The sequence below is a fragment of the Rhinopithecus bieti genome, unplaced genomic scaffold (assembly GCF_001698545.2).
Source record: "Rhinopithecus bieti isolate Rb0 unplaced genomic scaffold, ASM169854v2 scaffold_12127, whole genome shotgun sequence".
NCBI lineage: Eukaryota > Metazoa > Chordata > Mammalia > Primates > Cercopithecidae > Rhinopithecus > Rhinopithecus bieti.
In genome coordinates, this window is record NW_016806992.1 from 92,827 (window position 1) to 103,438 (window position 10,612).

A 10,612-nucleotide genomic window follows, 5' to 3' on the forward strand; every position below is an offset into this window, starting at 1 on the left:
AAAAAAAAAAAAAAAAAAAAAAAAAAAAAAAAAAAAAAAAAAAACCCTACATGGAGACACTAATCACACCCTAAAACAGCTAAAATTAAATGGGCTGAAATAAATAACAAGTGTTGGCAAAGATATGGATCAAACAGAACTCATACATCACTAGTGGGAAAATAAAATGGTACAACTACTTTGGTAAACAGTTGGAAGTATATGATATTAAACATATACTGACATATGACCATCTGACCAATCAGGTATTTGCTCAAGACAAATGAAAACATGTCTACACAAAGACTTATATTTTAAGGTTAACAGCAGTTTTATTCATAATATCCCAAAACTGGAAACAATGCAATATCCATCAGCAGATAAATGAAGAGTGTGGTACAGACATACAATGGAATAACTATGCACCAATAGATATAACCTACTGATACATGCAACAACGTAGATGAACCTCAAAAACATAACACTGAACAAAAGCAGAGAGACACAAAAAATATATACTACATTACACTACTATATTCTACAGTTTGAATATTTGTGTCCCTCCAAAATTCATGTTGAAACTTAATCTCCAATGCAGTAGTATTAAGAGGTGGGGCCTTTGGAGGTGATTAAGTCATGAGAGCTCTTCCCTGGTGAATGAGCTTAAGCCCTTTATGAGAGGGGCTGCACACAGCATTTGCCCTCACTTTTTTTTTTTTTTTTTGCCTCTCTGCCCCTTCTACCATGTGAGGACAGTGTTCAAAGCACCATCTTCAAAGAAGAAACTGGGCCCTCAGACACCAAACCTGCTAATGCCTTGATCATAAACTTTTCAGCATCCAGAACTGTGAGAAATAAATTCCTATAATTTATATAAATTACCCAGTCTCAGGTATTTTGTTATAGCACCACAAATAGACTTAAACACTGTATGATTACATTACTGGAAATCTAGAAAAGAAATTCTAATCAAAAGAGTCATTGCTTGGAGCCAGGAGAGGAGAAAGGATTGATTGGGATGGGACACATAGGAAATTGCCAGTGTGATAGAAATGCTTTGTCTCTTTATCTATGGGGATAGTGACACAAGTACATAAATGTATCAAAACTCATTGAAATATACACTTAAGGCCGGGCGCGGTGGCTCAAGCCTGTAATCCCAGCACTTTGGGAGGCTGAGACGGGCGGATCACGAGGTCAGGAGATCGAGACCATCCTGGCTAACATGGTGAAACCCCGTCTCTACTAAAATACAAAAAACTAGCCGGGCGACCTGGCGGGCGCCTGTAGTCCCAGCTACTCGGGAGGCTGAGGCAGGAGAATGGCGTGAACCCGGGAGGCGGAGCTTGCAGTGAGCTGAGATCCGGCCACTGCACTCCAGCCTGGGCGACAGAGCGAGACTCCGTCTAAAAAAAAAAAAAAAAAAGAAATATACACTTAAAACTGTTGCATTTTATTATATAAAATAATGAGTCAATAAGATGAGTTTTTAAAAACTCAGTACTTCTTCCTGGAGTCAAGATTTCTGAGGTTTCTGGCTTGGGAAATCAGATGCATGCTGTGCCACCTAGAGATGAGGAAACACAGAAGCAGATTTTGAAGAAAGAAAAGTTATCTGGGAAATCTTGAGCTTCAGTTGTTCTTTAGAAAAATGTTCATTCAAATCTCTTCTCCATTTATTAATTGGACTGTTTGGTTTTTGTGTTGAATTACAGGAGTTCTACATGTACACTGGATATCAATTCCTTATTAGATATATGACCTGCAAGTAAAATATATGTAAAAGTCAGGAGAAATAGGAATTTGGGAAAAATGAGCACATATATGGCAAGTGAAGTCATGGCAGAGAATGAGATCATCCAGGTAATGCATGTAAGGCTGAGAACAGAACCTTCAGGAGCACCAGGGATGGACAGAGACTGAGAACAAGCCAGAGTGACAGGAGGAAAACTAGGAGAGTATGATGTCACAGAGGCCAAGGCTTGTATATTACAAGGAGGAAACAACAAAAGATTATCCACTCAACTAAGCTACCCAGTCCTTTGTAACCCAGTGACAGCAGTTTCAGGGCAGTGGTAGTAGCAAAGGTCCAACCAACTGCCTTGGTTAGAGGGGTCAAGAGAATATAAAGAAGTTTAGGCATTTCAACAAATACTGCTGGGATACTTGGACAGCCAAATGCAAAAGAATGATGTTTGACAGTGACTTTACATCATATACAAAAATTAAGTCAAGGATCTTAATGGCTCAAAGACCTTAATGTAATAGCAAAAACTATAAAATTCTTAGAAGAAAACATAGGAGTAAATCTTCACGACCTTGCATTTGGCAGTAGATTCTTAGATGCAACACCAAATGCATGAGCAAACAATGAAAAATGTAGATACATCTGACTTCATAAAAATTAAAAACTCTGTGTATTAAAAGACACTACCAAGAAAGTGAAGACAACCCACCTGGGGGAAAATATCTGCAAATCATGTATCTGATAAAGGACTAGTATAAGGAATACAAAAAGAATTCCTACAACTCAACAACAACAAAAAACCCTGATTTTTTAAATGGACAAATTAAAAAATTGGCAAAAAATCTAAACAGACATTTCTCCCAGGAAGATTATACAAATAGCCAATAAGCATATGAAAAGGTATAACATCATTAATCATCAGGAAAATGCACATCAAAACCACAGTGAGACCTGTGGTCATGTACTGGAAGACTTAACAGTGGTAAGATGTCAATATTACCCAAAGCACTCTACAGATTCAATGTAGTATCTATCAGACTCCTAATGGCAGAATTCCAGAAATAGAAAAATCCATCTAAAATGCATATGGAATCACAAGGGACTCAACAGCCAAAATAATCTTGAAAAAGAAAAAGTTGGAGGTCTCACACTTCTGAATTTCAAAAAATACTACAAAACTATAGTAATCAAAAAAACGTGAGCCTGGCACTCAACTCCTCCACAACAAAGGACCAAAAAAGCAAGTAAGTAACCACCTATCAGGCAGAACACCAAAGACAGAACACTATTCAACAGGGAAGTGACAGGGAACCTCTGAGGCACAAAAGGAGCAGTAAATAAAGCAGCCAGTGTGTCTTGGATTGGCTCAGAGACAGGAGGGACATCCCATTTCTGGGAAAAGAAAAGTCAAAGAACCACAGTGGTCCACATTCCCAGCACAGATGCTGGCACCCACAGGGGATGCTGTCAGCCTTCACAGGCCCTGAGCCCAGTATATGAAGCTGCCTGGAATCCATGCAAATACGTTGTTCCAGAAAGGGAATTCCACTGGATCCTACTCACATCCCAAGAAACATGCTGCTGTGGCACAGCACCATTTTAACAGCCTAGCCCCCACTAGATTACATCCTGCCTTGGGGTCCCATAAGCCCCTGCAGTCTACATCCCTGGGCCCCCAAGAACATCCTCCCACATCCATCCAGAAGGTTGCAGTATCACAATCACCCAGCAGTGCAGCCAGGTCCCCAGTACTCTGAACCATGAAGTGTCATATCCCAGGGAACAGGCAGTGTAGCGCACACCAGGGAGGCTGTCCCCAGGAAAAAGGGAGCTGAAGCTCCTAGAACCTGGGAGCCATCTTCCCAACACCAATGCCACCAACAGAACCTTGCCCCTCTCAGCAGGGCAACAGCACGCCTGTGTGCACCTTCAGGAGGCCTGAGGACCAGTGTGTCCATATGTGCATAAAGACAGGCCTGCTCCACCCACTGTCAGCGACGTTCTCAGGTGCCATCTTTCCCTCATGCCACTACTGGTGCCTATATGCTCTCTAGGGGGGCCTGAGCACTGGCCCACCCCATCCAACACCACTGGTGCCCACGCACACAATCCTAAGGCCTGAACAGGCCCACCCCACCTACCACCACCAGTGCCTACCGAAGTGCATCACCTAAGGGGCTAGAAACTGGCCCATTCATCCTGCCACAGCTACTGCCAACAGCTATGATTGCCACCTGAGGGTCCAGTGTTTAGCCCACTGCTGCTACTGCCACTGCCAGCACCATAAATACAGCCTGGGGGCTTGAGGACCAGCCCACCTGGGCCCCCCCACTACCAGCACTTACGCCAGCTGGGGTCCTGAGGTCTAGCATGCCCAGCCCATCGCCAACACAGCTAAAGCCTGCCCATGCCACCAAAAGGCCCAGGGACTGGCCACTCTGGCATCCCTGTCCCCAGAAAAGCCTAACAGCCTCAACTAACAATGGCAGCTTAAGCCACTGAGGACTCACAGACACCAGTGACATTGGTTACAGCTGAAGAAATCATTAAGCCTATACAACTGTGCTCACCAGAATCAAAGCCAAAACATCCTAATCACAACCAAAACTACAGATACGCCTACAAAAAAGTCTTTCCTTATGAAAGCCAATCCATAAAATTGGAAGAAGCAACTATTCCACTAGCTGAATAGGTATCAATGTAAGGACAAAAGAAACATGAAAAAGCAAGGAAACTTGATGCTGCCAAAGAGACACAATAATTCTCCAGTAACAGATTCAAAAGAAAAGGAAATCTATAAAAATGCCAGAAAAGGAATTCAAAATAATGATCTTAGGGAAACTCAGCAAGTTGCAAGAAAACAGATAATACAAAGAAATTAGGAAAACAATTCATGATATGAATAAGACATTCAACAGAGACAGATATAGAAAAATAACCAAACAAATCCTGGAACTGAAAATTCAATGAATAAAATTTAAAATGCAACTGAACTTCAAAATACACTAGATGAAGCAAAACAAAGATTTTCTGAACTTGAAGACAGGTCTTTTGAAATAACCCAGTCAGACCAAACGAATATTTAAATTCTGAGTGTTTCAGGAAAGAGAAGGGAAAAGCATAGAAAACCTATTTAGCAAAATAATAGTCAAACATTTCTTAAGTCTTGCAAGAGATACAGACATCCAGATACAGGATGTTCAGTAATCCCAAAAAAGATTCAAACCAAAAAGGTCTTCTGCAAGGCACATTACAATCAAATTGTCAAGTCAAAGACAGAGAGAATTCTAAAAACAACAAAAGGAAAGCATCAAGTCACTTATAAGAGACTTTCCTATAAAAAAAAAAAAAAAAAAAAACCACCTTACAGGTCAGGGAAGAATGGAATAATATATATTACAGTGCTGAAATAAATTTTAAAAACTGCCAGCCAAGAATATTAAACTAAGTAAAGCTATCCTTCAAAATTGAAGGACAGATAAAGTCCTTCCCAGACAAGTAAAAACTGAGGGAAGGAGGACCCCAGGTCCTCAGAGGAGCCTCATAGTGCGGCATTATACAGAGCCTGTGAGGGAGCCCCATCAGGTCACCTCTGGCATCCCAGGACAACTAGCAATTGCACCCAAGGCAGGAGGAGCAACAGGAGGGCTGCCAAGGTCCAGCTGGAGGCTCAGGTCATGGCCACCCAGGAAATGTAACATGGAGAAAAGGATCCAGAAACTGATGAGCACAGGGAAAGAAAACCTTTTGCAAAAACAGATGAGGAAGACAAGGGGGTTGATGTAGAGAAGCTACAACTAATTGCAGCTGCCATTAAATAGGGTCTTGCTGCAAAAAGAAAAAGGCTTCAAAAGTATACAAAAGCATCAACACCAAGAACATAACTGAATGATATTTTGAGAACATAAAAGGCAGAAACGTAATTATAGATGTTCTATGCAGTTGCTGACTTTGCTTCAAGAATACAACATAGACATGTAGAAGACTGAGGAGAGAAGAAAAACTAAAATATTTCAAAAGCAACAAAAGAGGTGGCAACAAGTTAGCATTGTTAGAGCAAATTAAAGAGATTAAGCTGCTATATGAGCAACTCATGAAGAGTATCATGAAAAAACTCTTTCAGTGAAGAAAGTCAAATTGCCAAGTTCCAAGATAAAATTGTGTCGGAGACACTGCAGCAAGAGTTGGCACTTATTCATAACTTGAGCTACACTAAACCACATGACAGTGTTTTGATATTCCTGTATAAATCAGTATATTTCTTCTATCATTAGTTTGTTAAATGCCAGACCTCATTTCTGTGATCTGTTGAATGAATCCTAGATAGTTCAGTGAGAAAGCAGCAATTGCACAGTTATATACACAGTCAGTTAAATTTTAACATTAATGATAATTTAGTTTAAAAAAAAAAAAACTAGCCGGGTGCAGTGGCTCACACCTGTAATCCCAGCACTCTGGGAGGCCAAGGTGGGCAGATCACGAGGTCCGAGGCGGGAGGATCAGGAGATCAGGAGCTCGAGACCATCCTGGTGAACACAGTGAAAACCCATCTCTACTAAAGAGACAAAAAATTAGCCATCTGAGCTGCACAGCAAGGGTCATATATAATCCTGGGTCATGAACCTGTCACAGTTTGATTAGCTGTTTTTGTTCTGCCTCTGTATCTTTGCTTTGTGCCACTGTAAGCTTGTTTCAAGCTAGCCCAATCCCTTTTAGAAGTGGGTATAAAAGTCAAGTGCTGTCTTTGTTCTGGGCCCAGTTTTTGGATGTTAATCAGCTGGGTCTGAGTGCACTCAATAAAAATCCTCCTGTCTCACCCCCATGGTCTCTCCAGTCCTCCTTCATTCCCACAATAATACCACCCTGAACGTGCCCAATCTCATCTGATCTTCAAATAGACAGGATGGTATCTACCATCATGAAAACACAAAAAGTCTTAAAACTCACTAGTAGAGCAGAAACACAAATGAGAAAAAGGAATCAAACATTATGACTATTAAAAAAAACCCACCAAATTGTAAACAATACAAAAGAAGATAGGTGAAACGCCATCTCTACTAAAAATAGAAAAATTAGCTTGGTGTGGTGGTGGACACCTATAATCCCAGCTACTTAGGAGGCTCAGGCAGGAGAATCGCTTGAACTTGGGAGGTGGAGGTTGCAGTGAGCTGAGATCCCGCTACTGCACTCCAGCCTGGGAGACAGAGCAAGACTCTGTCTCAAAATAAAAAATGAAAAAAAAAAAAAAAGGAAAAATATATATACAAGACAATCAGAAAACAATTAAAAGCACAGGATTAAGTCTTCACCTATCAATAAAAACCTTGAATGTAAATAATTTAAATTCTCCAATTAAAATACATAGACTGGCTGAATGGATTTTAAAAAACAAGATTCAACTATATGTTACCCATAACAAACTCATTTCACATGTAAAAACACATATAGACTGAAAGTGAACAGATGGAAAAAAATATTCCATGCAAATTGAAAACAAAAATGTGCAGGAATAGCAATACTTATACATAATAGACTAAGTCAGAAAACATAAAAAGGGACAAAGAAGATCATTACATAATAAAGGGATCAATTCAGCAAAAGGATGCGACAATTTTAAGTGTATATGCACCCAATACCAAAGCACTCACATATATAAACAAACACTATTAGAGCTAAAGAGAGAGGCAGATCCTAATACAAAAAAAAGCTGGGGATTTTAATGCCTCACTTTCGATATTAGGCAGATCATCTAGACAGAAACATCAGACTTAATCTGCATTATAGACCAAATGAACCTAACAGACATTTACAGAACTTCTCTTCCAACAGCTGCAGAATATACATTCTTCTCATCAGCACATGGACCATTCTCCAGCATAGACCATGTTAGACCACAAAACAAGTCTCAATAAATTTTTAAAAATCTAAATCATATCAAGTACCTTCTCAGACCACAATGGAAGAAAAGTAGAAATCAATAACAAGAAACTTTGGAAACTACAAATCCATGGAAATCTAACAACTGGCCAGGTATAGTGGCTCAGGCCTGTAATCCCAACACTTTGGGAGGCCAAGGAAGTCAGGAGTTCGGGACCAGCCTAGCCAACATGGCAAAACCCCGTCTCTACTAAAAATACAAAAATTAGCCAGGCGTGGTGGTGTGCCTATAATCCCAGCTACTCAGGAAGTTGAAGTGGGAGAAGTGCTTGAACCTGGGAGGCAGAGGCAGCAGTGAGCCGAGATCACACCACTGCATGCCAGCCTCAGCAACAGAGCAAGACCCCATCTCAAAAAAAAAAAATCTAACAACTAATGTGGAACACATGCAAATGTACATGTGGATGTGGACAAAGAACCATATGGCTAAGCCATAAAAAAAAATAAATAAATAAAACACGAAACTCGGGCAAAAAACTCCACCATCAGAGTAGAATGCTGTAACTTCCATTCAGCCCTTCAATCCCACCTTCATTGGCTGGACTGGTTTTCACAGCATCTCTCTTGCCTGAGACATCACAGCATCTCTAAGTGTATCCAAGACCTTCTGGTAGGTCTCCAGAACGTCCTGGGCAGTGGGTCTTTCTGAGGGAGTCTGGCTCTTGCATGCTTTGTGAATATCAAACAAATGGAATCGGACCATATCACTCCCTTCAATGTGCCCCAGAAGGAAACTGGAGATGTCTGGGATCTTCCAAATGTCAATCTTCTCGTCATATGAGGGCATGAGATCATCGCGGAAAGGCATGTCCTCGCCGTAGGGCCACAGTTGCTCTGGAGCCACAAAATCTCCATGCAGCTCCCTGTGGCCGCACTTCACCAGTGTCCCAGAGCTGTGGTTCACCAGGGGTAAGGCATCCAAGTCATTTGCCAAAATGCTGAAGTTGCTTGTCAGCAGATACTGGGACAGTGCCTTGGGCAGGTCATTGGAGTCACACATGACCCGTATGCCCATGGGGCTGTGGTGCAGGTAATTAATGATGCTGACATAGTCCATGGCCAGCTGCAGCCTGTGCTGCCACGTGTTGACATTTTGGTACTTTGAAAGGTTTAGTGTTTCTTCCAGGTTACTCAAGGAACCTAGAGGGTGATATTCAGTAAGAATAGTGTTGTCATCCTCACAATAGCCAAGCAGCGTGACAACATGTGCACCTTGTAGAGATTTCAGCATCTGCAGTCCATGGAGGAAATCATCTTTCATCTCCAGGCTGGTAAGCCGTGAGAGAGCAACTTTGTGCTCCTTCCACTCAGACAGAAAGACCTGCAACAAAGCCACAGAGAACATCAGACCTGAACTCTCACCTAATTTAGTGACCAAAGAACAACGAATATCTTTTAAGTGGCAGGTGTTCGGCAGAAGATACAGAAATTAACAAGGTGCAGACCCCATCGCAGAGTTGCTCTCCGTCTAGTGATGAAGATAGACTGAAGAGCGAACACAGCATTCAGCAAGGCAAGTGCCACATTAGTGTGTGGAACCTCAGGGCAGGAAGCGATTGCCTCTGGGCAGGACACTGACAGCTGCTGCAGAGGGTGCTGGAAGGCTTCTGGAAGCTGGTCTCATAGAAGGAGGGGGACTTGCAGATTCTATGTGGGGCAGGGGACTGCTGGCTCAGGAGGGAAGAGACTCCATGTAACTTCATGGCAGGGAGGAGTGGCAAAGTAGACTGCCAGTTCCAATGGACCACCGCACAGTGGGTGGGGAAGAAGAGGAGGCAGGGGAGTGGACTGGAAAAGTGGGTAAGTGTGGAGACCCTGAAAAGCCTACATGAGGGCGTAAAGCCCTGCCCATCACATGTAACAATGTTACTCATTAATTTTAAAAGGTGGCACAATAAATCATAAATAGGAATATTTATATGTAAGGAAAACATTTTTACATGTTCTGTGGTTTGGTGTTACTTCAGCTGTAAAAGCAGGAGCTGAAATGCTACACAAACGCGAGACCTTCTCATAGAGTCCACAGCAAACAGAAGAGCAAGTGCACATTTCTGCCTTGGATTTCCACCTTTCATTTGCTTGCAGGAAACACTGTAATTAAAGAAAGAACCTCTGATCATTTGCTTAAATCCCAAGAGAAGGCAGAAGATTACAAAAGAGAAAGCAGGTTCAGGACTCAGGAGATTCCTGCCCCAGGCTCGTTCTGCAAGCAGTGTGTCATGTCATCGTTCCAATAAAGGTATGGTTTCCAAAGCAGTTTTGTTGCATTATTTATCAAGAGACTCTAACATGTAAATCTAAAATCTAAGGCAATAATCAGAAATAGGTAAGAAGTTCCAGGAATAAAAATCTGGCATTATTTATAAAAAGCATAAACTGAAACTTACCAAAAGATGGGAGCAGTATGATCAACATAGTGAGAACCCATCTCTACAAAACATTTTTTAGAAACTAGCAGGGTAGGCCGGGCGTGGTGGCTCACACCTGTAATCCCAACTCTTTGGGAGGTCAAGGCAGGTGGATCACCTGAGGTCAGGAGTTCAAGACCAGCCTGACCAACATGGAGAAAACCCATCTCTACTAAAAATACGCAATTAGCCAGGTGTGGTGGTGCATGCCTATAATCCCAGCGACCTGGGAGGGTGAAGCAGGAGAATCACTTGAACCCAGGAGGCAGAGGTTGCCGTGAGCCAAGATCACGCCACTGTGCTCCAGCTTGGGCAACAAGAATGAAACTCTGTCTCAAAAAAAAAAAAAAGAAGAAATCAAGAAACTAGCAGGGTGTAATGGAGTGTATGCATAGCCCCAGCTACTCAGGGGAGACTGAGGTAGGAGGATCATTCGAGTCAAGGTGTTTGAGACTGCAGTGAGCAATGATCACATCACTGCACAGCTGGGTGACATAGTGAAAACTTATCTCAAAAAAAAAAACTATATATATATATATAT

General features: G+C 41.8%; 1 protein-coding gene across 5 annotated transcripts in view; it reads right to left on the bottom strand.

Annotated features, from left to right (window-relative positions):
- Positions 1 to 1,408: 1,408 nt before the first annotated feature.
- The window catches only part of POMK (protein O-mannose kinase), a 48,679-nt gene continuing 39,475 nt past the window's right edge, over positions 1,409 to 10,612 (bottom strand). For 2 of the 5 annotated variants that reach the window (XM_017879655.1, XM_017879656.1), the window contains exons 5-6: positions 8,193 to 8,984; positions 1,409 to 1,741 (exon numbers count right to left, since the gene is read on the bottom strand). In XM_017879655.1, coding sequence (XP_017735144.1) covers positions 8,214 to 8,984 — 771 coding nt within the window. In that variant the 3' untranslated portion in view covers positions 1,409 to 1,741; positions 8,193 to 8,213. Of the gene's footprint in view, positions 1,742 to 6,232; positions 6,279 to 8,148; positions 8,985 to 10,612 lie in introns of those variants that run through there. The other 3 variants (XM_017879659.1, XM_017879660.1, XM_017879658.1) reach the window with 3 other exon arrangements.